A 27,088-nucleotide genomic window follows, 5' to 3' on the forward strand; every position below is an offset into this window, starting at 1 on the left:
AACTAAATGTGTTTGTGTTGTGTCTCAGATTTCAGATGCTAAGTCTCTTACACTAATTACGTATTATACATATAGATAATAGTTATAGTGGGAAGTAAATAGTTTATATTTGAAAAACTACACACGCATTTATCGAAATGGATCCCGAAGCATTCCTCGAACTTGCAAACGAAGTTACCAAGCTAAAAATGTTTCCATATTTCGAGGCTGCTCACTGTGCAATAGTATGTATGTATGTGAAAGAAGACTTAGCATCTGGTAAGTGAAACTTGTGAGAATGCCTGCCACAAGGGTAAAACCAGGTTATATAGAGTAACTAGCTCTCCTCGTGATAGTAGTATTACATAAAAATAGTATTAGTTAGTAGAAATACTGCTAGTAATTTGAATAAATAATAAAATTAGTAAAAATACTCTTGACATTCTTGTATAAATATAATATTATTTGTGTGAGTAAGACATTTTGAAACACCATAAATTAGCTACTGTTGGACCTCTATTCGTACACCATTAGCAAATTGCACATTTAATTTAAAAGCATTGTATATCTTTATCACTTTGCTAAGTAAAATGCACTACAAGTTTTTTTTCTGTCACAAGTTAAAGAAGGCAACAAATGCAAAACAAAAAATAGTTATAACTTATGTTAACACTTGACATTTTCTACTTCAAGGATATAATGTGGTTGACATTTATTATAGACTTTACTTTCACACAAAGTTTTTATTAACAATGTAATTATCATATGTATAGATAAGTTATTTATTTGGATGTATAAGGACTAAAATTATAGTTTAGAGTTGATAGCTAGTCAGTGTTGTAAGATAATTCATTTTTATAACTAGACAAAACTACTAGTTTGAATTATTTCAGAACTTTGTAAGTATGCAGTGGCTAGATACCCAGCAGCCAGAAACAATCTTTCAAATATTATATACCATCATCATTATTATTAATATTACTGTGGGTCTCAATATTCAAATTTTTGGACTGCTAGGTGTTTAGTATTTGGAAGATAGTTCCTGGCTGCCAAGTATCTAGCCACTGTGTTGTAAATAATTAGAACTTTTAATCAAAACAAAGCTATCTTTATAGATCACAACTAAAAACCAGCTCAGCAGTAATGAATAAAACTAATTTAATATACCATTCTTACTTATAATGATTTGATCCATTAGTTGGGTACTCTCACTTTAATACTTTTGATCTCACATACTGACATAGTATGGCCACTTTAGAAGGTTTTGGTTAATAATTAATCCATGCACCAAGTTAACAATGCAAGATGATAAAAAATGTGTTATGAAAAATTTTAATTCATAAGATTATCTTATTTCAAACAACTTGATCAATACTGCTAATGAAACTAACATTTCAAAAAAATATGTAATATAACTTACTTAAAAACACTTAAAATTTGTTTTTTTGCAGTTACAGATTTCCTCTCATCTTGCAAAGCGTGACACGAACATATGTGCAGAATTTGGTACAATCCTTCTTAATAACATCTAGTGACCACTAAAAACTCATTAAATAGCTCCGACAGTGTCACTTTAAAGAAGCTTAACATCAGTGATAAATAACATTACTGTTTAAATATAGTCAAATAACAGTACAGTAGGGATTGTATGGCAAAACTAATGAATGTGAAAGTAAAAATAATAAGTAACAAGTTAAATTAAAAACAAAATTGTATAATAAGTGGTGAAAATATAATATATGAATTAACATAACTGAGTTAAAACATAATAAGAATAATTTGCTGAACATACAGTGAGTTTTGTATAAGATAGCTAATCTCTCTTACCATCTCCTATACACACATTAATTTCACAGAGCAGGCAGATGGAAGTTTGACATGTATACTTGTGAATGTGAAGCACTAAAGGGTTATATTCATATTTTCTTTTGATATTTTTACCATTTTTTATGGGTAGGGGGGACCATGGTAGATAAGTTAATACATTAAAAAGAGTGACATCATATTATAAAAGGTACCTGGTTTGAATTATTAAAATAAGTATTTCAGGTAATGAAATTATCATGGATATATTTAACAAATTTTAGTTTTATCCCAGTACAACTTAAAATATAATATTTTGTTACAAAATCAAAGTTTAAAATCATTGATTCTTTCTTTATATCAACTATTCTAAATTTTTACTATAATCGAGAGTTAAAAGATGCATGGAAAATAAAAACTTTACTTTCTTTTAAAAGAATTTGTGTTTAGTAACTAGTTTAAGAATTTAAATATCCTGTACCAAAATGTATAGTTGGTATGCAGGGCATTATCATACATTCCTGTTTAGTTAAAATCTGGTACAGCATTTAATTCCTTGGGTATTTTGCTTAAATAATAATAGAACACAAACATTAAATCAGTAGAAATGCTTTTGAGTAGAAGTACTACTAACTTAACATAAAGAGTCATTGGGTCCATGAAGGCCTTCCTTGCACATTTACCTTTAGGAAAAGTAAAAGTTTAAAACCATCCAGGAAATTAGTGATAACTCTCTTAAAGTTTTGTAAAGCAGTGGCCTCCACTACTACTGCTGATAGCAACTTGTTCCATAAGTTAACTGCCCTGTTAAAAAAATAAAACTGGCATAACTGGAGACTAGCCTGTTTTTTTAAATTTGTATTCTGTTATTATCTTCAGTACAAAGAAACATGGACATATCACCACATTTTTGTGGAATGGACTCAAAATAACTGACAACAATTTAAAGTCTACTAAGTTGAGTGAAACGTTCAGTTAAAATAATCTGTACATATTTAATAACGTTTCTAAGATGTTGTTTATGCAATATGTTTTTATTTTGTTTTTCTCATTATATTATTGTTAACCTAAGTTATACATTACAACTATGGATAACTTGGAAAAGTTGTTAGAAGTGTATTGATTCTTGAGATTTTATCTCTGGAAGTTTTAGGTTTTCAGGTTTGAACTGTAGTTATCAGGTATTTTGTGCTGGAGCACTACGTAATCAGTGTTTAATGGTCTTTATTACTTAAATATTATTTTAGACATAACAGCTACAAGTCAATTAAATGAAGGTAAGTAACTGTTAAACATTTTTTTTTTTTCATCAAAGGAGAAGATAAAAATTGTTTTGGCCTGGATAAGTTAGTGGTTAAGAAAAAAGTATTTGTCATAGTTGGCTGTTTTGCAAGGAATTCTGCCAGAGTAGCTTGAAACTGGAAAGTATGGAGAATGTATACCAAGCTAACAATATATATAGCATGTTGGGCTTAAACTTTGCCAAGTATTATATGTATGACAGTATTAGGTCCTCTAGACTGCTGGAGATCATATTTTATTATCTCTATGCCATCTCATTATGCAAGATCAAAATTGTATCTTCTTAGGTGTGCTTCCTTATTGATAAGCTTGTATTTTGTGGTTGACCCAATGAAGATAGTCCTAGTTATATATTGCAGTTTCATATATATATAGTTCATTAAATAGATTCTACCTGATGATAAGAATCTGCAGAATAAATATCTAAGATACAGCAATATAGATTAGGTGGACCCTAGAGTTTGGTTTGGATTACAACAGTTACACAAGACATAATTTTTTAAAATATAATATAACTAAGTTTAAATTTACATATCAAACTGTTGGTGGATAAATACATTTAAAAGAATGGTTACAGTTAACTTGGATTGAATGTTTTGGTTCTTTCTTCACCTGATAAAGAGAGACTAATGGGTCAAGTAACTTTCTGTTACCTTGTTAGCTGCAGCATAGTGGCTCATAGAACTGCTCTAGTTTTGGTTTTTTCAAGTACAAACTTTTAGCTCATAGCTCTGTCATCTCTTGGCTGATATGAGATCTAATTACAGTTTTGGACTCAGGAGGACAAACCCTTTCGATTGATGTACTTGACCACGCCCAAGGTCTCATAGATTAATTTATTCTAATCTTGCCTAAAAGAATTTAAATTTGAGGAGAGGCTGGTAGAGATCCTGATGAGTAATAAAATCTAATTGGGTATATGCTTGGCCCATGCTTGGTATTGCTGGTGCACAAAAATATAGCTAATATAAAGGAAAACAAAGGTCTCGTAGATTAATTTACTCTAATCCTGCCTAAAAAGAATTTCAAGTGCCGCGGCTATTGAGGATTCCCTCTTGTTTTTAAGCATGTTCTTACATATCTATATGTACATGTATATATAGAAAGAGCCTCAGTTACATATATAACTATCTGTAGAAATGGATATATATCATACATACTGACACACAGATACATATTATATTTATATAAATAATTATCAAATGTTAGGATGCTTTCTGTGTGTCATCTTGACCAGATTAAAAAAAGAGACTAGTTGTCATCCACAACTAGAAATTGCCACAGACTTAGATGTGTTTATATTTAAACTTTTCTACTTCTGTATTTTCTGTGTTTGATTGACACATCACTTATTCAAAAATTCAATTGACTGTAATTTTCTTTCTCAACTTAGCCCTTCAATTCCTGTTCCTCAACTGGTTCAGTCTCCCTCTACAATTCCCATTCAGGTTTTTAGGCCTTCCTAATTTCTTCATCTTCCTGCTACCTGATGGCTGGTTTGTTGTTTTTCTTGTCAGTGACTGTCTTTTCAAGTTGGGTCCAGTGGGTACCTGCCTTCTCTCTTTGCCAGCCATTGGTCTTGGTTTTCTGCCAATGGATGGGTTTTTCATGTTCTTCCCCACAGTCTTTTTTTACAGTTTTCTCTCTATATTTCCTTTTCTCTTCCCTCTGACCCCATCTATCTTCAGCATTGAAAGATTCCTTTGCTTTGGGGCCTCTGGCTTCCCTGGAGCCCCTCATTTCTTTTGAATGTACACACATGCACCTCTTCCAATGGACCTTGCAAGACCAGTGGATTCCTTCTATGGATTTATTGTCCTTGATTGTAAACCTCCCCTCTCCTTTACTCAAGGAATTATCATGGTTGCTAGACCATGCTAGACATCTTGCATTTCCTTACCATACCTCTGAGTGGTTCTCCATCTCTTCTCTGGTGCTTCCCTCTCTGGTTGGAGCATATATTTAAATGACAACATGACTTCTGACATTTATACACAGGATGATAGTTCACTCCACATTGATGTGCTTAAATTCCCAGTGTTCCTATTTTCTACTTCTTCTGATGGATCACTTGGTCATGATCCACTCCAACAATGCCATGATTGTTTTTAACATCAACCATCTAGGGAACCCATTCCAGGAGTCTTTGTTTGGTGGCATTGGACCTCCTCTTCTGGGCTCTTTCCCATCAAATCTGTCTTGTCACTTGTCATGTGCAGGGAGCTATGAACCTTGTTTGCAGACTGCCTCTCTGAGCCAGACTGTGCACTACATATGAAGTGGTCTCTCCACACCTAAATCATTTTTTGGGTTCACTCTTGGTTGGGCACTCCTCTCATGGACACCTTTGCGACCCCTCTCAACTCCAAGCTTCCTCTCTTCTGGTCCTTAATTTCTCATCCTTCAGCTCTGGCTGTTGATGCTATTAGCCAGACTTGGTCTTACCTTTTTATATATGCCTTCCTCCTTATTCACTCCTCCCTCAGATCTTTGCTTTGATATGCAACATTTCTTGTCGAGTCCTCCTGGTGGCTTCTCTTTAGCCAGCTCAGCCTTGGTTTCTTCTGCTTCTTTGGTTAGCATCCAAACCTCCTTCCTTAACCGAACGTCATCTCTCTAATGCTTCAACCTCACACATAGCTTTTTCATCAAGGGATATTTCCCCTCCATATTCATATGTAGGATATGTCTGGTCCATCACCTGTTAAGCTGGACTCTTCAGTTATGTAGCCTTTTTCTTGTCACATTCATATTGCCCTTTCATTTTGTCTTTCTACCAATGACAGTGGTAGGTCTTTTGTTGTTGGTCCATTTGCTTCTCCTTTCTTCCTGGCTATCCTACTGTGAACCACCTTTCTACCTTTTTTTACTTGACTGTTCAACCATGGTTTGTTGGTCTTCACCATTGCTTGTTATCAGCAGCATTGTACACTACATTTCACCCTTTTTTTGTATCACAGGGTGTTTCTTCCCTGGCCTCTCTACTCTCTTCCACGTTTTCCTACTTTGCTGACCTGGTGTTACATGGTCCCAACTGTGTCCTGTTCACACTATTGGCTTCTTGCTCTTTGTACCACCTTTTTCTGAAGACTTATGTCCTTCTCCTTCTTGCCTGTGGTCACTGGCATTTGGATATCTATGCTATTGATGCTTCTCATACCCTCTTCCACAAACGTTATTTACTCCTGCATCCAGACTGGTCATAAGACTTCTGCTGCTAGATAAGGCAACTGTACTCTCTCTCCTATCTCCTTTTTTTCTATCTTTCATTTATATGTTTGTTCAGACCCAGATGGGCTCCATGTCCTAGTTGGACTGTTCAATGTTACTTATCATGGATCTCTCCCTTTCAGAATCCTTGCCATCATTTGTTCTTACCCTGGGACCTCTCTTCTTCCAGTGACCTCTCTATTTTTACCTTTAATGGATAGGTCCATTAACACCTTCTGTTGGTTTATTCTTCTCTTGATATGGATACTTGCAAGCTATATCACAATTCTTTGCATCAGCTTCATCATCTGTCTCACTCTCTTGCTTCCCATCTTTTCAAGCCTTTGAATGAGATTCTCCAGGCAGGCTTGTGGACAACTCCCCATATGTTCATCGCTTATTATCTTCATCATCTGGCTGTTTTGTCTCTCACAGGATTTCAATTTCCCCTGGTCACCATTCTTCAATCAACCCACCATTTTTTGACAAAGGCAAGTATAATTTCTTATTTCTTTTCTCATCCTTCTTCTCCAGGATCTTGCCAAGTGGTTAGTGTTGCTTCCCAGGGTATTCTTTTTTTCCCCAATGTCTGCATTGGGCCAGGGGTAATAGAAAGCACTGAAACCATCCACTCTGGCTCTGCTAGTACCCATTGAAAGGTGGATTGTTCCCCAAAACCTCGATTGTCTGATCCAAACTGTACCAATTCCGTGGACTATCATGGAAAAAAAGCTGGCATCAGGGAAGTGACTACCCTCTTGTTTGGCTCGTGCTTGTCTGCTTTTAAAAATAAGGTTTTGCAGTCATCCATTGCACTGTCTCCCCAACGTGAATCCCCCCCCCTCCCCCAGGAAACACTTACCAGTTCCTAGCTGCTAAGATGGTGGACCATGGAGACCCTCAGTGATTGGGCTTAGTATAATATGGTGAGAAGTAGGATAGTAGTGATACTGCCATCTCTCATACAGCTAATGTACCCTTATTAGTGACACTGTCAGTGTAGTATGGGCTATCTCATACAGCTAATGTGCCCTGCAGCCAGAGAGTCAAGGTGAGCAGACATTGTGCAGTCTGATCACACCCTAACCACACTACACATATTGGCTCACCAACCACTTGTATGCAGGTACTTGGTTGGTTATGATCACATTTGCCCATCCCTGCAACATTTAACCATTACTTGCTTAGCTAGAAGATAGGAAAGAAAAACTTACATCAATAGTATTCTGACCTTTTCTTAAGTCATGTCAAAAATCATCCATTGTAATTAAACTTTTTTTGTGTTTGTAGGTTTGTTAGTTAGCTGAGGTTTTTGATCATAGTATTATAAAGTAGTTAAGGTATCATGAATTTAATCCTGCTTAAGTCTTTCTATTGATATTCATTGTTAGGACTATGAAAATGATCTTGTAAGTTATTATTTAGTCATAAATTTGAAGCAAAAAAAAGTAACATTGAATAGTTAAAAGGTAAAATAATGTGTATTTAATGTGTATGTAAAATCTTCAGTTTTTGTGTCACCTGTAGTATGTTTTATGAAATACAAAAATTAGTGTTCATGCTTTAACCCATTGACTACGGCTACTCTAAACGTGTGCGGAATCTTTGCAGTTCATACACCTTATATGGCACACTGACATTCAACTTCCAGAGGCGTACATTATACAGTGAATCGGCAGTCAATAGGTTAAGTATGAGCTCTAACAACCATGATTCATGCTCTCACATGAGTATCAAGTTATCAATCTTTACAGAAGTCTACCTCTTTCTACTTAACATCACTGATGTTTATACTAGTATTATTAATTTTATAATGAAACAAAAGATATACAGTAAAATATTTCTTATTACTTTGTGAATTTATGGTGTGATCTGTGATTAAGTTTCTTTATCCCTTAATAACAACATGTAAAGTTTATAGTTTTACAACAGATTCATGGCATAAGTAAAAGTTTAAGTTTTATGATTGATTTAAAATTTATTCACAACATATTTTTTACAATAACGGTAAGATTACTTTGATTTATTTTGCAGGATCTCACATGTTTTCAAGGAAGCATCCCTTGGCTTGCTGGCTGTCTTGTATGTTGTCTATTTTTGCGGGTACGATTCTTTGTAACTTTCTTTTGGGAGAACCAGCACTTTTGGCATTTAAGAACTCCAATTCTCTTCTTCTTGCTACAGGAGTTTGGTAGGTGTTCTTTGTGTATGTATCATGAGAAAATTGTTTTTATTAGATTTTCAAGTAAGTACCTCATTTCATTATGCATTAGGTGTGTTTTAGATGGCCTAACAATAATAAATGTACTATAGTTTAGTCAGCAATATTGTACTGTTGTGGGTTTAATACATATTGCATGGTATGGTGATGAAATGTGACAAATTACATGAACACCTGGTTGTGTTTGCTGCCGTGTATCATACAATTTGTACACAGAAATGTATACTGTGTGTCATAACAAGTTAATTCACATTTATGTATCAAAATAGCACATTTTTGAATGAAGATTTTAAAAACACAGGAGAAGCTAAACTAATTCTCTATATAAAATTGATATAAGAAGATTATACATGAGAAAGATGTATTCCAAGACGATACCCCAGCTCCACACGTAGTTAAACTATCTTCTCCACATGTTACTAGCCTTTAGGCAACTCGCACCTAAATTCATGGGATTTTATGTAAACTGCATGATGATGTCATCATTTGGTAAAAGACCTCCACCAATAGGAGGGCAATACACTTCCATGTGCACTAACTCCCCCTATGCACTTGGCTCATGAATCTTCATTTCTTTTCCTTGGAACTGAACACTGCAGATGTGTTTTCATTCCTTTAACTTACTGAGATTCCCACTGTTAACAAAATTTAGTTTTTATTCTCTTTCTTTAAAATTAATTCAAAAATCAATGTGTTTTCCTCTTCTACCTGTGTGAATGAAAAATTTATTCACACAGGTTATGTTTTGACTGTGTGGCTTGCTGAGTGAAAAAGATGTGATGGCTATTGTTCAGCAGTTTTTGGGATCCATCATGAAGCCTTGGCCTTCAGTCCATGTCCATTCTTAAGGTATCCCTTCCCTACAGTTTGAGGGGAGAATGAGGACAATGACTTTAATCGCCTTTTCATACCTCCTGGTTTTGCCGTAGGAACATCACTTCCAGTCGAGTCACTTCTATTTCATTTTCGTTATTATTTCACTCTCTTATCCTTCTTCTTATTCACCTGGTTTGTGTGAAACCTTTGAGCCGGGGTATACACAAACTTCTCCTAATATTGTACCTACTTATTGTTTGGTTAAGTTTTTATCTTAGTGCTTAGTGATATCCTTTTTTTGTATTTTTCAATTAGGGTTCACCAGTGTTTGTTATTTTCTGTTTACCTGTAGTTCTGCTTCCGGGTTAATCAATTAATCAATCATTTGTTAAATATCTTGTTCAATTAGGCTTAATAAATAACTGTTATTTTCAGTTTACCTGTGGTTCTGTTTACAGGTTAATCAATAATTAGGTTAAATATATTTTTTTCAACACATAACATTACATACATATGTTTATTTCGCTACACAATTTCTTGCCATTTCCACTATGATGATTACTTTACTTTCATCTTTCTTTATAGTTTATACTTCTTACAATTGGTTTCATTTAATTTATAACTTATACTTCCTACCATTAATTTTGTTTATGAGGGTCCATGGGGACTGGGGCCCACCCTACCTGCTCCCAATATTGCTCGTCTTCTTCCTATAATGGCAGAACCCATTTTCAGATGACCTAGTTTTTGTCAGTTTTCCTCCACCTTCTCATGAAGGTCCTCTAGGCCTCTACTGCAGAATATGCCAGGCCTATCTAAGTTATTTTCTCTGTATATTCCACTTCTCAAGACATTGTTTTACGATGATCTTTTTGTCTCTCTTTTGAGATTGGGTACTTGCAAGCCTCACCCTATACAGGTTTTAATTCTTTTTGCCTTAGCTTACCATCAGGCAGATTTTCTTTCTGATTTATGTCAGTTGCATCTTTGTTAATCCTATCCATTTTATTCCCCACCTAGTTTTTTCTTAGCTTCATTTTCACCTATTGACACTCCTAGAGTTAATGTTTACCTTCCATCTTCTTTCTTCAGTGTTCCACTTATACTTAGGGATTATCATGGGATACTTCTTCCTTTCATGTTGTGATGTTTGTCATCTTCAGTTCGTTCCCTTCATATGTGGCTTCTTTGCTTTTAGGATCTTCTGTGGTGGGACACTGCTGTTTGTTTTCCATACACTGCTAATTGGGTCTTACGGTCAGTTCTTTTTCTCCTTTGGTCAATTTTTTTTGCTACTCCTGTACATTTAGCAGCACGTGGGATATCTGTGATGCTATATTCAATTTTGTTTTATTCTGAGATATTATTATCTATTTTTCATTTTATTTGTTCGGTACCTGCCTGTCTTTTACCTCTGTTACCAATGAGTTTTCTTTATTCGTCTTGTTTGTTCAATGCTGATTGGATATCTAGATTGATCGGTTCCACTTTAATCATTTTATAGGTCTTCCCTGGTTTAATATATCATCTTTATCACATTTGGGTAGAATGTTGCTGCAGGACTGAGAATGCATATGGTATATGTTTTTATCTTCGATGTTTTTCACCATGTGATTAGGTACCTTTTTGTGTCTTGACCTTTGGACTTTGTTTGGTTCCATATATCTTTTGTGGGGCAGTTTGCATTTTCCTCAACTTAAACATTTGGGGAATTTTACCTACATTATTCATTGGATGTCTGGCTTTAGTTAGCTCATTTTGAATGGAGGTAGTCTTCTGCTCCTTCCCTAGTAGTCTCAGATAGTTGGTTTTTCCAGTTGGATAAGTTTTTCTTGTTGCATTCCTCACATTCAAGTCTCTTTGGGGTGTGTATTTTTAAACACCCCCCTCCTTCGAGAATATCCATTCTCTTCTTTGAATGTATTTGAAGGTGTTTTCAGTTATCAGAGCCTTTACTAAGGGTTTTTCTCCTCATTTTCATCCTTCCCTCTTCATCCGTATGCATTGACAGTTCAACATATCCCCCATGACTTTGGGTTTACTGTTTCCTCCCCCTCTTCTGGATTGTTTCTCTTCTCTGATGCTCATCTCCAAAGGTGGGGTCTGTTATTCTGTCAGTAGGAGACTTCAGGATAGTGGTGTCCAGTTGAAAGGTTTTATCCCCTTCACATACAGGGACTTCTGCTAGTACAAGGTGCTTCAGTTCACACTTTTTTTTTTGTCTAATTTGACTGATCCTGTTCATTTCACCGTGTTGAAAGTGATGGCTTACATCACTCGCCTTCTAATTCCCTTTGAGGTAAACAGGATTTGACATTTAACCCTCGTGCCTGACTTGTGTCTCCTGGAGGATTGTGTTCCACATGCTTTGTCCTTGTTGCTAATTGAATTTACAATTCTGACATCTTCCATGGAGTGATCTTTCAATCCTCTTAAATTTTGGTGGCTCTACCTCTTGTGGGATACTCTTCCACTTGAAGTTTTGAATCTTTTCCCACTTAGTTATCTCTTCTCTTTTTGTTCTGTGGTTCATCATCCTCTTGCTTTGACTGTCATCAAGTTCAGGCAGGTTCATATTAGTTTCTTCTCATTCTATTAGTCTTCTTCCCGAAAAATTTGTGTGCATCCATGTCACTTCGGTTTAGGTCTTTCTGATTGATCTTTCCTGGCCAGCACTGCTTTGGTTCTTCTCAGCTGTTTCGGCTCGATTTGTTTCTTTTGTTCTGGATCGATTTTATTAACTTACATTTTAGTGGCTCATGTGGTATATTTTTTTCTTGACTTTTATGTTTTTTACCATTTTCCACGTTTCTTCTCAATGGGATCTGGATGACCTTGAGAGTCCTTACTGCTTTCCAGTTCCAAGCTGCTGGGGTTGTGGACCATGGAGGCATCCTCCTGTATGTGATAATGAAATACAAATAATATATATAAATGATTATAAAACCATTCAGTTGAAAGTAGGGCAGTGATGCTCTGCTGGTGTAGGTGAAGTGATATCCTCCAATATGACACACAATAACAAATGGGAGTGTGAAATCAAAATTGCAATTCACCCCTTCGATTGGGATCCCTACTACTTCCCAAGTAGATGTCGGTTCCCAGTGGCAAGGTTTTGGATTTAGAGTAGAACCAATCAGCCTAAGACCTTGCACATGTATTACAGGTGTCTATATTCCTCCCTTATTTCTTCTTCATCAGTGTTGTGGGTCATGGTGGAAGTACTTGTGGATTATTATGGTTCTTTCCCTTCTGCTATCCCTCAATGCTTATTATTCCAAGGATGTTACAGTGCTTGTGGTGGTTCTGGTCAATTTCACTTTTTTTACATTACGCAGACATCTTTTCGATATTGGATGTTGGGTTCCCGAATCAGGCTATCAATGAGTCGGGGAGTGGGGGTACTAGATTCCCTCTGGTCTCATGAACTTGAGGTAAAGACAGTATGATCCTCTTTCCTACTCCCACTTGGGTTTGGGATTTTAGTTGACTTGCCACTGGTATAAACCTCACCCCACTCCCATGTTGATGTCGGTTCCCAGCGGCATGGGTTTTGGATGTAGTTGATTTGCCATGTATGGTCCGTCGCGCCCCAGCCACTCTACACCTAGGGGCACAACCTTTTCATTTCACCCACTTTTATAATTTCTGGGATTGAGTTTCATAAATATTGCATTGTTCAAATCACTTTCCGGCCATAGTTCTCTCTGTTTTCCACCCATATATTTGACATCTTTCTATGATGGGTCAAGAGTATACCTGGTTCAGAAGTGGTGCAGTTCCCCACAGCAGATCTTAGAATCTGACTGTCTCATTTTAGGAGTGTCCTTCTGACTCTTTCAAAGGATGCTTCTTTCTTTCCCTCACACCAATCCCTCTAATTATTCAATGTTGGATTCTAGCTACTATGTGAGCGGAGTAATGTGCCATATCAGAAGTTATAATTTTCCTATACTGAAAATGTATTTATGATAGGTACTTACCTCCGCTCACACTTCCCACCCTTCCTCCTCACTGAAAACCAGTGCTTCCATTTTCTGCCAAAACTTGAAGTGATACTTAAGTAGAATTGAATAGAGGGAGTCACATGCGTCAAGAGGATATGTCACACTCTTATTGGTGGGGGGTTGATGCATGAGAGATGCATTGGAAACAGTCAATTCCAAGGAAGGGAGGTAGAACGTTTACAGCATTCTTAAAAAAAATTGTTTGCATATAGAGGGCAGCACTGAACAAGAATAGCTATTTATATGAAAGAAGGTAAGTACCTATCAGAAATACATTTTCAGTGTAGGAAATTTATAACTATCATCATTTCCTGGAAATATTACAGAATTTGTGTTATTGATGAAGTTAACTTATTTTGAATTGCAATGTATTTGATTCTATTAGTCATCTTTATGTATAAGTAGTTAACAAAATTAATTTTCTGAACAATGAATTGTAAGGTTAAATGTTTATTCCATTAGGCCTATATGTAAAAAGAATAGATATATAAAGTTCAGGTTTTTTGTGTGTTTGTCAATGTTTTGGGGTATAATGTAAAAGTCTAACAGAACAAATGGAGGTATGTGATTTTAAAATTGATTAATTTTTAGGTACTTAATGTTCTACTCCCCCCTTGACTTGCCTTATAAGGTGTGCAAGTTCCTGCCTGTGAAATTGGTGTTAGCTGCAGTGAAGGAGGTGTACAGGTGTAAAAAAGTCCATGATGGTGTAGCACACGCTGCCATGTTATACCCTACTGGATATCTGATCATGATCATTGCAGGAATAGTTAAAGGTTGGTAGAAACTTATTTTTACCAATATCTAAAAATTATTAAAATTTTTACGATTGGAGGTAGAATGTTCTTCTTGTTTAGTATGTCTGAGCATAACATTTTTTGTTTGTAAACAGGAAAATAAGTTTTATGATTTTTTCTTTTCTTCTTTTTATTTTTTATAAGAAAAGGACAAAAAAAAAGTATTAACAGTTTATATTCTTGTAGGTTTGTCAAATATGTTATTTGTAAGTTGTTTTGTTTCTGGAATATTTTTGTGTCAATAACCAATACAAAGACTCTTCAGGCTGGCTTGGATATGACAGACATCGTATCATATCCACTTGACAGTTATTATGGTTTTAAAATCTAATAAAGGGCGTATTAGTCAACTCAGAAACTTATGTTTCTCTTCACCCCACTAGTGGAATTAAGAGATATTCTAAGGTAAATTCGGAAAATTTACTAGAATGAATAAAACTTTATATAGCATACTGAGTTTGAACAATGAGGTATGAACATTAAGCTCACGGATTGTTGATAAATTTACATGGCACAGGTATGTACAAAGCATGACTAATTGAGAGCCCCATGACATCTGGGAGAGCTGTGAAAACTGAAAGCAGGAAGTTAGGGATCGGAAACATGATGGAAAGGTGTGAAAGCTGAAAGATAAGTGAACGAGTAACAGGCAAAGACAGGATAAGTGACTGGCTTGGAGGACCAAGGCTGTGACAAAAACAGAGAGTTCCTGAATAAAAGTCATGTATAAAATTTTCAACTAGAAGAAAATTAAGATTTAACACAAATTGGAAATTTAATCATATAATCGTTGATCATTAACTTGGAATGGGCACCTTTTCAGGGCTGGGATCACAGGATCCCAAATTTAAAGGTAAAAATTTTGCTGAGGGGGAGGGAATGGGAGTACCCTGAGAAAAATCCACTTTCACTGGGCAGGTGCCGATTAATCTACCTGCCCAATGCTCTTGACTCATGGCTGAAAAGGAAATAACTTGGTTAATAAGCAACAAACAAGGTCATATATATACTTCAAGTGACTTTTGTAACCATGTTATTAAGATTCTTGGTCAAGTTAAAAGAAGATATGTAAGTGATCCAGGAGGCTACGATTTGGGATAAATCTTTTGTTTGGGAGATACGTTGGTGCGTGTGTTTGTAATGAAGGTGTTGCTAGCCTAAATAGGCATTCTTTCGTGGGTGGTATGATTGAGAGTGAGTTCAGATACTCTGGTGGGCTATAATTTAGGAGTCTATGGGCTAATTTCATTGCTCTATTCTGAAGTACAAAATTTAACATAAATTACTTACTATAATATCATCATTACTCAGGCAAATCATAATTTTCACAGCCTTCAATCTTATTTGGTTTCAGATCCATGAAATAAACAACCAGACCTGGCTTGCCACACCCATCTGTCACATCCTCTCTTTTAGGAATTGCCAATAGTTCTCTCTGATGTTCAGTACTATAGTATTTATAACCAATAGAAAGCGAAGGCTTTTGTGTAACAAATGACATATTACATTACATTGTTTTCTGTACAGAGAATAGTCAGTTTCTCTTCCAGTTCAACCTTTGTTCCCACAGGAAACATATTGGTGGGATTAGCTGAATTCCTATTGGTTCTTTTTGGATAATTAGAAAGCTAGAAAAATTGTGATATGTATGGGACATTATCTGTTTTTCACTTACTATTAATTTCTGTTCTTTGGTGTATTATTTAATTCAATAAAAATTATTTAGTGCAGTAGTATCATTAGTATAAAAATGTAGGGTTAAGTATCATCAACAGTTGACAGCCAAAAATAAAGACCCAGGTAAGTACTTGATTTCTTGTTTTTCATGTGTATTCTTTATCTGTTATTATAAAAGTAGCTAAAATGTAAAAATTGGAAACTTTTTATGTTATTTAAGGTTAGATTAGGCGAAGTAAATAATAATAATATAATAAAATTGTTTCACTGGGTATGCTTGTGAGCAACTCGTGCATAATGTAACTTGATAATCTAATGTTAGCTGCATGCTACCAAGTGATATACAACTTATAATGGTGAGAATAGTAATTAGACAGGGTTCAAAGAGCAATAAAACAATAAAATTTACTGTAATGAGTGTAAAGCTATATAGGATAAACAAATGTAGTTTCTTATTACAATTTGAAGTCATTCTAGAAAGAAAAAAAGGGTAATTTAGAGTTATTTCTATTTTTTGTTTTGGTGGTTACGAGGTCAGTCAAACTGACCAACCTTCTATAAAGCTAGGGTGGAAAATATAGCATATAAAATATAATGTTTTACTGAAATAAAGATTGAAATTCACTTAAGAGGCTTTAGCAATTGTGCAAATAAATTTTGAGGTTTTTGAGACAAAGAAAAGTATTTTTAATCTTAACAAGGAAATCACTGAGCACTTAGACTAGTATCTAGAAATACTATATCTATTCAGTGATAAATCTTTAGTAAAATTACTTCATTAAAAAATCTTTTTTTGTACAAAAGACTTGTAATTTTACTAATAGGCTGCCAAAAATTTGTGAAGATACACATACTGTATTAAAAGTTATAGTATAAAAACTATAACAAATATAAAATGGTTATGAGGTCAGTTCCTGGGACTGAGCCCATAGTGAGAGAGTTAAATGCCCTATTTACAGCACTTCAAAAAATACTGTACATGTTTCTGTATCAAAATGGTAAGTACTAAATTATTAACACTAGACAGTTATGTTGCTGTACAGTGAAAAATTACAAAGTTGTGTAGTGTTCAGTTTGTCATCTTTTACACTAAGTTTACTGATTTGAAATTGCCCAAATAATGTTATTAGTTATATATTCTTGAAATATTTTCCACCACTTGCAATGCATTATATCTTTGACTGACTCATACTCATAAGTCTTATTATATAATTCTTTAAAAAAATGTTTTGAAACTTTAAAATTAATAGTTTGAGTATCATATTAGTAATGTATGTAAGAATACTCTTACGATATCAGAGGCTGATTAAATAATGTTTTAAAAATGCTACATCAGTACTACTCTAGATTAACTCCCATCTAGGAAACTGATTATGAACGCTTATGGCAGTTTTTTCTACTTTACACCATTTAACCCTTTCCTGACGAGAGATATGTCATTAATACCCATTAATTTTTTCATTCTCACAGTGGGAATACTTAAACAAATTGCATGAAACTTAGATCAAATTATTAGTTTCAGCTTCAAAAAATATGTATAATTTGATTTAGTTTTTCTGTTAACCCTCTCGCCCCAGGTATCCTTTACTGTGCATGACACAAGGTTTTAGGGTCTTAAATTAAAAATTTTATTAAACTACTTTTTGTTCATGTTATACCAATTAGTATAGCATAAAATCTTAGCTAATAATCCAAATTTTAATAGTATATAAGTTTGAGTTCTTAATTTTATAAAGCAATATTTAAAAAATCTTGAATTTCGCCTAGTGTGACACATGTGACACATTTTCTCTAGGTATCTTCTCATCTCTTATTTTATCCCCCACCAGAAACTATGAAATTAAATGTAAATTACTTACTGTAAAATCATCACTGCTCAGACAAACCATAATTTTTATAGCCTTCAATTTTGTTTGGTTACAGAGGTATCAAATAGAAAATCAGACCCCTCCTGCCAAACCCATCTGTCACATCCTCTCTTTCAGGATTTGTTAATGGTTCTCTCTTAAGTTTGATACTATATTATTTATAACCAATAGAAAATCATCTATCAAATGACATATTCTATTACATTGTGTTCTGAACACAGAGTAGTCAATTTCACTTCTAATATAACTAGCTTGGATGCATTTGTAACAGCTCTTGTCACATAGTTAGAAAGCCAGAAAAATTGTGATTGTTAGAGGAAATTATCTACTTTTTCTGTGTTATTAGTCTATGTTCTTTGGTGCATTATTTAATTAAATAAAAATTATTTAATGAACTATTACCATTAGTATACAAAAGTAGGGTTAAATATCATCGATAGTCAACAGCAAAAAAGAATACTTGGGTAAGTACTTTACTTCTTGTTTTTCATGTTTATTCTTTATTTATTATTATAAAAGTAACTAAAATGTAAAGATAGAGATCTCTAGGTTAATTAAGGTTAGATTAAGTAAAATAAACAATAATAATAATATTATATATATATATATTTCATGAGCATGCATACGAGCACCTCGTGAGTAACATAATTTGATAGCATAATGTGAGCTGCACGTTCCCCAAGTTATTTACAACTTGTAATGGTGCGAATAGTTGTTAGACATGGTTCAAAGGGCAATAAAACAATAAAATTTAATTATAAATAGATGTATACTGTTACGAGTTTAAAGCTACTTAGGATAAACAAATTTAAAGTCATTCTAGAAAGAAAAGTCGGTAATTTAGATTTATCTATTTATTTTTTATTTTTTGGTAGTTACGAGATCAATCAAATTGACCAGCCTTGTGTAGAGGTAGGGTAGAGAAAACAACAGATAAAATATAAAGTTTTAGTGTAAACAAACATTTGAAATGTATTTAAGAGGTTTTAGAGATTACACAAATGAAATTTGAGATGAAGAAAAGTATTTTTAATCTTAACATGAAAATTACATTGAACACATTCTATTCAAAACAAATACTCTATATATTCATAGACAAATCTTTATTTTATTTTATTAAACTTATTTCACTAAAAATATGATTTTTTGTATGTGAAAGACTTATAATGTTAACTGAAAGACTGCCAAATATTGTGAAGATATACACACTATATCAAAAGTTAGTAGTATCAAATCTATAAAAACTATACGAGTACAGAAAGGTCACATGGTTGGTCAAATTGACCGAGCCCATATGGAGAGAGTTAATTTTTTATATCGTTAATTATGAAAACTTTATTGCGAGAAACATTTTTTTAAAAACATTAAAAATGCTTCATTTTATCCTAGATTTTAATTTTTGTTTTTTCATTGTAGATCATTAAGTTGCATCTTGTATATCAATCAGTTTCAACTTGATTTTAATTAACGTATTATTACTTTTGATACTGTGTTTTCCTGTGCAGTAGTAATCACTTCCAGCTATAAATCATAAAAAATACCACATAAACTGATATATATTTATCAGTAACCATACATTGCAAAATGTCATCAGGTCTGTTTCTTTTCAGTAAATAATAATCTCTTTTATTTATTTTCACTGTTTGAATATAATAAACTTAACACTATTAATAAATATGGATTTGAGTCAGCTGAATGTTTTGCTATCACCCACTGTACTTGCTAAGTCTTATTAAACTTAACTGATATCATGTCATAAAAGAAAATGTGCATAGCTTTCAAAAAATTATAATATAACATGAAAATAACATCTAAAGAAACATAAAAATTTGTATACCTGTAGTTTGTTTTTAAGTCTTTAACTTCACATTAGATTCTTTTGTTCTTCATAGTTAGGTCAGTTTTCCTCAAAACTTTATATTATTTCTCATATTCATATAAATAGTTTATAATTTACTCTATCCAGTGGTATTTGAACTTTGACTGTAGCTCTATAAATAGTGTATAATTTACTCTATCCAGTGGTATTTGAACTTTGACTGTAGCTTTATAAATAGTTTATAATTTACTCTATCCAGTGGTATTTGAACTTTGACTGTAGCTCTATAAATAGTTTATAATTTACTCTATCCAGTGGTATTTGAACTTTGACTGTGGCTCTATAAATAGTTTATACTCTATCCAGTGGTATTTGAACTTTGACTGTAGCTCTATAAATAGTGTATAATTTACTCTATCCAGTTGGTATTTGAACTTTGACTGTAGCTATTCTCAAAGCTGAACTTCATTGGTAGTTGTGCAGATTGCATGATGTGAGGTCAAAAAATGGTGTGAACAAGAGACTATGTATAAAATCAGTAAAATGGAAAGAAAATCATATAAGAAACAACACATGGATATTTATAGTATCAAGGAATTATAATTTCTTAGCAAATAAAAGCTAATTCTTTTTGATTGGCAGAAATTTTGAATCTTTAAGTGTGTTATCTATAGGCTACAAAGCTATGTAGAAATGTAAGTTGGAATTTTTTCTAGCACATTACACTAAGTGATTGTAACAAAATATCAATTCTAAAATATTAGTGAGTTAAACATTGTTGATACAGAGTTTTACAATTGTTATTTTTACTTAAATTTTGAAACTTGATGAGCAGATTTGCACTGGACATCTGAAAGGTCCTCAGTAGTTTTAAAAGCATAATAATAGAAGTATGTTATAAATGTTTCTTCTTTACAACATGAGGCATTATATTCGTAACTAAATTATGGACTCATTTACTTCTCAAATAGATCAGATAATAATTCTATTTAGATTTTGTTTACTTGGGATTTTTTAATTTTCTTATCAATTCTTAATATTAACTGTTTAATACATTTCTCTTAGCATCAGTTTACTATTTTCTCTGTAATTGTTTTTTGTTTGTTTTAGTTTATATGATTGTATATGTTGTACATGTACAGTTACTTTTGTGTGAAATAAAGCTTCGTGAGTAATGATAAGTTTTTTTTTTGTACAAGTTAGAGCAAAATATATTATTTTTAATGTTTTTTTAATACCCTATGTATTGTTAATAGGAAATGGAGGAGCTATCTTGAAATTACTGGAAAGGTTGTTTAGAGGTGTATGGACCCCATCAGCTGTTGAATTCATGCAACCAAGCTTGTGAGTGAGATATCTTTGTTTTTTCTTATACAGAAAATAATTAGTTAAACATTGTTATTATCTTTATTTTTCAATAAACTCCTTTTCTTCATATTTCTTAGTTTTTCTTTTTCATCCTTCAGCACTTACATCAAAGCCTGAAATAATTATTAAAATCAGATGTGTTTGTTGTCAAACAATAATTGTTTTAGTCTATTAATAAAGAACAGCTAAGATAATGGAAACTTTAATATCTTATGTATATAATCCAAATACTTGTTTTTCCATGAAGATGAATAATATGGCTCATAATGATGTTGAAAATTGTTTCACATAACTTAAAAAAACGTTTTTTTTTAAAGCATCCTACTTTTACCCACTCATTATGATTGATCAAATAATTAATTTGGTAATACCTGTAATAAGAGTTTATTTTCAATGTTATCAGTTTTTATCCTCGTGTTAAAGATGTATACAATTTCTTTTTTAGTCCTACCAAAGCTTGTGCAGCTGCATCCTTCATTTTTGTGCTGAATAAAAAAACAAATCTGATTTCTGCGCCGTCTTCTCTTGTTTACTTTGGAATTGCCATCTTTTTTGTTTATTTTAAACTGTCTTCTGTTCTTCTGGGCATTCACGATCCTTTTGTACCTTTTGAAAATCTCTTCTGTGCTGTCTTTATGGGTGGTATATGGGATGCTTTGGGTCATGCAGTTCCTACTGCAAAAGGAGAGCACACACCTATAAAAGTTGATTCCACCAAAAATGGAAAAACTGAATCTGGAAGAAAGAAGGATTAAGTAAAGCCTGTTGAAACTAGTCAAAGGTGAGAAGTGAGTAAGGTAATTAGAAAAAGTATGCTTTTTTAAGCTTAATAGATTTAATTACTTTTCTTAATCATTGTATAGTAAATTTTGTTGACATTTTTGTCTTGTCAAATAAATTGGCTACAGTTGTTTGTGTTTTTATATTTGAAAATTTCCATACATTGCACATTTTCTTATGTACTTAAAATAGTAGCATGTTTTCATACTACTGTTAAACATGTTTAAATCACAAGCACTTGTTATATAGTTGATCATTTCCTCTCACACATTTCACAGCCATGAAAGATTTTGAATTACTATAACTTTTTAGGGTGCTGTTATGTCTGTAATTAATCAAACTTTTAACATTGCTCCAATTTTTCAGGGTAATACAGGGTTCTAGTTAATCCGAACTCCTGGGTCCCTTATGCATGAGAATTTGTCAGGACGTGTGAGATATAACTCCCTGGGTACCGAATATGCACCAGAAAATACCCCATATGCAAGGCAAGCACAACTACTGTGCTTCCAACTTTGTTTCGTAACAAACTAAACAGGAAACAGTACGTATACAGCTGTCCACCATCAATTTTTAACAGATTTTGTCAATGACAATAAATTGCACAAAAATAAAACCACATGAAAGTACCACATGATTAACCCATTAACTTCGGGTAGGTCAAAGTGTGCAGGTTACAACCTTTCATAGAGTTACATTCAAAATTTAATTAAACTTCTTTATTATTAATGTATATGAATAAACAGACTGTAGTTAATAAATCAAAGTTTACTATTATTCAAGTTTTAAGTTCTTAATTTTATGAGGAAATATTTTTTTTAAATCCTCAATTTCCTCTAGTGTGAGAATTGTGACATTTAATCTCTAGGCGTCTCTTCTTCTCTAATTTATTTACTACCCCTCGAGAAGTATGAAATTTAACATAAATTACTCATTATAATGTTGTAATCACTCAGGTAAAGCTTGATTTTCATAGCCTTCAGTCTTATTTAGTTACAGAACAATAAAATAGAAAATGAGAACGCTCTTGTCATGCTCACCTGTCACATCCTCTCTTTCAGAACTTGCCAACAGTTCACTATGACATTTAAGACTCTATTATTTTTAATCAATAGAAAGCCAAAGCTTTTCTCTGTCAAATGATGTATTACATTATGTTGTTTTCTGTACAGAAAATTGTCTGTTTTTCTTCCAGGTCAAATTTTATTCACATGGGAAACACATCAAGAGCTTAGCTGAATTTTTAACGGCCTTTGTCGCACAGTTAGAAAAACAGAATAATATTACTCTATATTCTTTGATGCAATATTTAATTAAATAAAAATCATTTAATGCAGTAGTACCATTAGTATAAAAAAGTAGGGTTATGTTTCGTCAACAGCAAAGGTAAGTACTTTATTTCTTGTTATAAAAGTAACTAAAATTTAAGACTTTTTAGGTTAGTTAAAGAAAAATAAATAATAATAATAATTTTTGTGAGGTACTTTTGTGAGTAATTTGTGCATTCTGTAATTTGATACCCTAATGTGAGCTGCATGCTAACCATGTGATTTGCAATTTTTAGTTAAAATATTTTACATGTCAGAAGTTAAAGAACAGTTTAATTCTTCCAGTTATATTAGGGACTAATTTATTAAAATAAAGCATACTTTTCAAAGTAACTATTCATTATTAATTGGAACTAAAAATTCCCATTTTCAATGCTTAAACAGGTGTTTTTATCTTTAAACCGAGACAATAGCCTTAGTAACATTAACAGAATATGGTAAAATTTATTCACTTAGCTTTCCCTCCCTCTAGTTAATAATTCTGACACATATTTTGTCATCACATGGTAACACCCTGTTGTTACATCCTATTACACGTAGTCCCTAGACACATTATAAACCTTTATATTATAATATAATATTATAGTGTGTATAAACCTCTTTGTTTGGATTTGTATCGTAACTGAAGAAGACAGTTCAGTGCTTTGTAGAAACATGTAGTATGTATTAAATTTTTTCATTATACTTACAAATTATTATGTCTTATATATACAAGACATTCAGTGGCTAGGAAATATTAAGTTTTAATATTTTATGAAATAGTTTATTATATGATAAGATGTTCAGTGGTTAGGAAGTATTAAGTTTTAATATTTTATGAAATAGTTTATTATATGATGATAAGATGTTCAGTGGTTAGGAAGTATTAAGTTTTAATATTTTATGAAATAGTTTATTATATGATGATAAGATGTTCAGTGGTTAGGAAGTATCAGGTTTTAATATTTTATGAAATAGTTTATTATATGATGATAAGGAAGTATCAAGTTTTAATGAAATAGTTTATTATATGATAAGACATTCAATGGTTAGGAAGTATCAGGTTTTAATATTTTATGAAGTAGTTTATTATATGATAATAAGACATTCAGTGGTTAGGAAGTATTAAGTTTTAATATTTTATGAAATAGTTTATTATATGATAAGACATACAGTGGTTAGGAAGTATCAAGTTTTAATGAAATAGTTTATTATATGATAAGACATTTAATGGTTAGGAAGTATCAGGTTTTAACATTTTATGAAATAGTTTATTATATGATGATAAGACAATCAGTGGTTAGGAAGTATCAAGTTTCAATATTTTATGATGTAGTTTATTATATGATAATAAGATATTTAGTGGTTAGGAAGTATTAAGTTTTAATATTTTATGAAATAGTTTATTATATGATAAGACATTTAATGGTTAGGAAGTATCAGGTTTTAGTGAAGTAATTTATTATATAATAACAAACAAGACATTTAGTGGTGAGGAAGTATCATGTTTTTGAATAAAGCATGCTCCAAAGTAATTTCATAGTACACTATATTTATTTCATTAGTGAACAAATACTGGAAAAAATCTTTCTCAAAACTTGTATAAGGTTGAAAGTTTGAGATCCATGTCTATTACAGATTGTTAACTCTTAATTTGCTAATTTACCAAGTCTTTGGAATTTACATATAGAAAATTTACATATAGAAAATTTCATTACACTTCACAAAATACTGGTGTTAAATGAATAACTTGTGTTGTCTATCCAGTATAATAATACTATGTGTAATTTTTTCATTTTTATGATTGTGAGTAGACTTAAAGTTGATTTTCCTTTCTCCTTTACTTAGATTACTAAGACATGGCTAGTCTGTGAAAATGTGTGTTTCAACTGTCCTCAGTTTAAATTTTACCAAATTAAAAAAAAAAATTGTCTCGCTGAAAATGGAGTAAGTATTGATGTTTCACGCTCACTCAAGATGGTTGGTTGGTTCGTTTATATTTAGCTTTTACCAAATGTACATGTTCAGTATTGTATTTTGTTATTGTTGACCAATTGGTTTATAGCATGTCTCACGTGAAAACCTTAGTCTTAAAAACATTGTATGCAAGTTTTATTATTTAAATGTAAGAGCACTGTTCTATATAAACTCCATGGTGCCAAAAGAAAATTACTAACTAATGATGGACACGTTACTTTTAGGTAAAAAATTTTATTCTGCAAGTTAAAGCAAACAAAAGTTATGACACCTGTGGTTTTTGTTGCATGGAGAAGGAATTTTTAAATTTGTTATTTCAAAGTACACACTTTTAGCTTAATATTAACTTTATCTTATTTGTGTATGCTGTTTTAAGTTTTCCTTTACATATCACTATAAAACCTATATGTGAAGAATATGTAACATTAATGTTACAGATTTTTTCTTCTTAATTATTCAGTGAACAAGCTTTTAAGACAATGTCATTTTTTTCTTTCTTCACCAAAATTGTGAATGTGGGAAAGAAAAAAAAATCTGTCCAGGCTACTTATGGGTGATGGAATTTCCCTGAAACCAGTCTAACTCGGTGATAATTGTGGCATTGAATGGCACTGGGATTCAAATTTTTTTCAACCAAAATTCATATTTGGAAGATGAAAGAAAAAATTACAGTAATTCATTCTTACAAAGTAAAATCATTACATAAAGTAAAATCAGAAGATCTTTTATGGTTACTACTTTAATTTGTGAGATTTTTGGTACTTTGTGTTCAAAACTATGAGTAAGTTGTTGTGTAAAAATATACAGTGTGTGTAGATTAGTGGCTTTTAAAATATAATGCTAGTGGAATCAGTGTAAGTTATTGTCTAAATGTATGATTTTTACTTAAAAGGGAGAAAACATCCTGCCGAGTTTTAAAACATAACCCTTGGTATCTTCTCTTTCGAGTTAGTAACTAATGGTGAAAACAAAATGTATATTTAAATGTTACTGTCATAGTGTACAGCAGAAAACAATTTTATTTTGACATTTGTTTCTTCAACCAGATGATACTCCTTTTTAAGAATTTGTTACTAGTGGACAAGCATCATCATAAAAATCAATTGGTGATATATTTCCGTTTGTTTTTATGACTTTCATCTAAACCTTTTTTGAACATAAAGCATTGTTTTAAGTTTTACTTGAATATGAGTTTAGGGTGCAGGTTGGTCTAGTGATAGAGCTGATTGTCACAATATAATGTTTTGCCTAATTGAAGTGAATTTGTTCTTGAAGAACAAAAATTTTAAAATTAGAATTATTAGTTTAGGGTGCAGGTTGGTCTAGTGATAGAGCTGTTGAGCCAAGTTGAATCTGTGCAGTACTGCAAAATAATCCTTGCACTTTAAGCTGTGGGTGTGTTGTAAAAGTGACAGTCTCTCAGCATGGCTAGTAGGATGCTACTGACTGGCTGCCTATCCTCCAGTCAGCCTAAGTATCTTTGCCTTTAGTCAAAGTGATTGTCACAATATAATGTTTTGCCTAATTGAAGTGAATTTGTTCTTGAAGAACAAAAATTTTAAAATTAGAATTATTAGTTTACTTTCGGAAGCACGTATGTAAATTTTACATTTTGTTCAGTATCAACCATATTATATTAGCATTATTGTTAGCAATTGCTCCTGATTTATATTCAATTTTATATTGTTTACTTGTGAAAAAGGAAATTTGCCACAAACTGTATCAAAAATAAGAAACTTTGAGAGACTGTTAATTTTCATTAAATATACGTTTTTTAAAATGTAGGGAGTGTTTTCAGCATTTTATCTAATTTCATTCTGGTGCTGTAATTTTACAGGAATGTGGATCTCCTGTGTTTAATTGCTCATTAAAAGAATTCCTAATTATATCTTGTTTGTTCTTCTTCAGAGCATAGAGTATATATTGACGAAGAATATATGAATGTTTTGGGTGATTTTTTTATAACATGGTCCTACATAGTAAATATTTCTTCCATAATGTATTAAAAAATCTCTTAATTGAATGGAAATTTCAGTAGACTATAACATTGTTAATAAACAAAAAAAAATCCACAACTGATAGACTCTAATGAACTAGGTTTAAAATGTGGTTCTAGGAGAAACTTAAATTTTTCTACTACTGTTTACAAAAGTACTT

The 27,088-nt window shown here is 32.5% G+C and overlaps 1 protein-coding gene across 1 annotated transcript; it reads left to right on the top strand.

The window, feature by feature from the left end:
* LOC106471813 (trimeric intracellular cation channel type 1B.1-like) lies at positions 1 to 26,819 on the top strand. The gene is made up of 7 exons (XM_022400419.1): positions 1 to 258; positions 8,329 to 8,485; positions 13,930 to 14,114; positions 20,756 to 20,843; positions 21,313 to 21,648; positions 24,803 to 26,135; positions 26,248 to 26,819. The coding sequence occupies exons 1-5, from the start codon at positions 138 to 140 to the stop codon at positions 21,620 to 21,622; spliced, it is 861 nt and encodes a 286-aa protein (XP_022256127.1). The 5' UTR covers positions 1 to 137; the 3' UTR covers positions 21,623 to 21,648; positions 24,803 to 26,135; positions 26,248 to 26,819.
* Positions 26,820 to 27,088: the final 269 nt, after the last annotated feature.

Source organism: Limulus polyphemus, unplaced genomic scaffold, assembly GCF_000517525.1.
Source record: "Limulus polyphemus unplaced genomic scaffold, Limulus_polyphemus-2.1.2 Scaffold4875, whole genome shotgun sequence".
Taxonomy (NCBI): domain Eukaryota; kingdom Metazoa; phylum Arthropoda; class Merostomata; order Xiphosura; family Limulidae; genus Limulus; species Limulus polyphemus.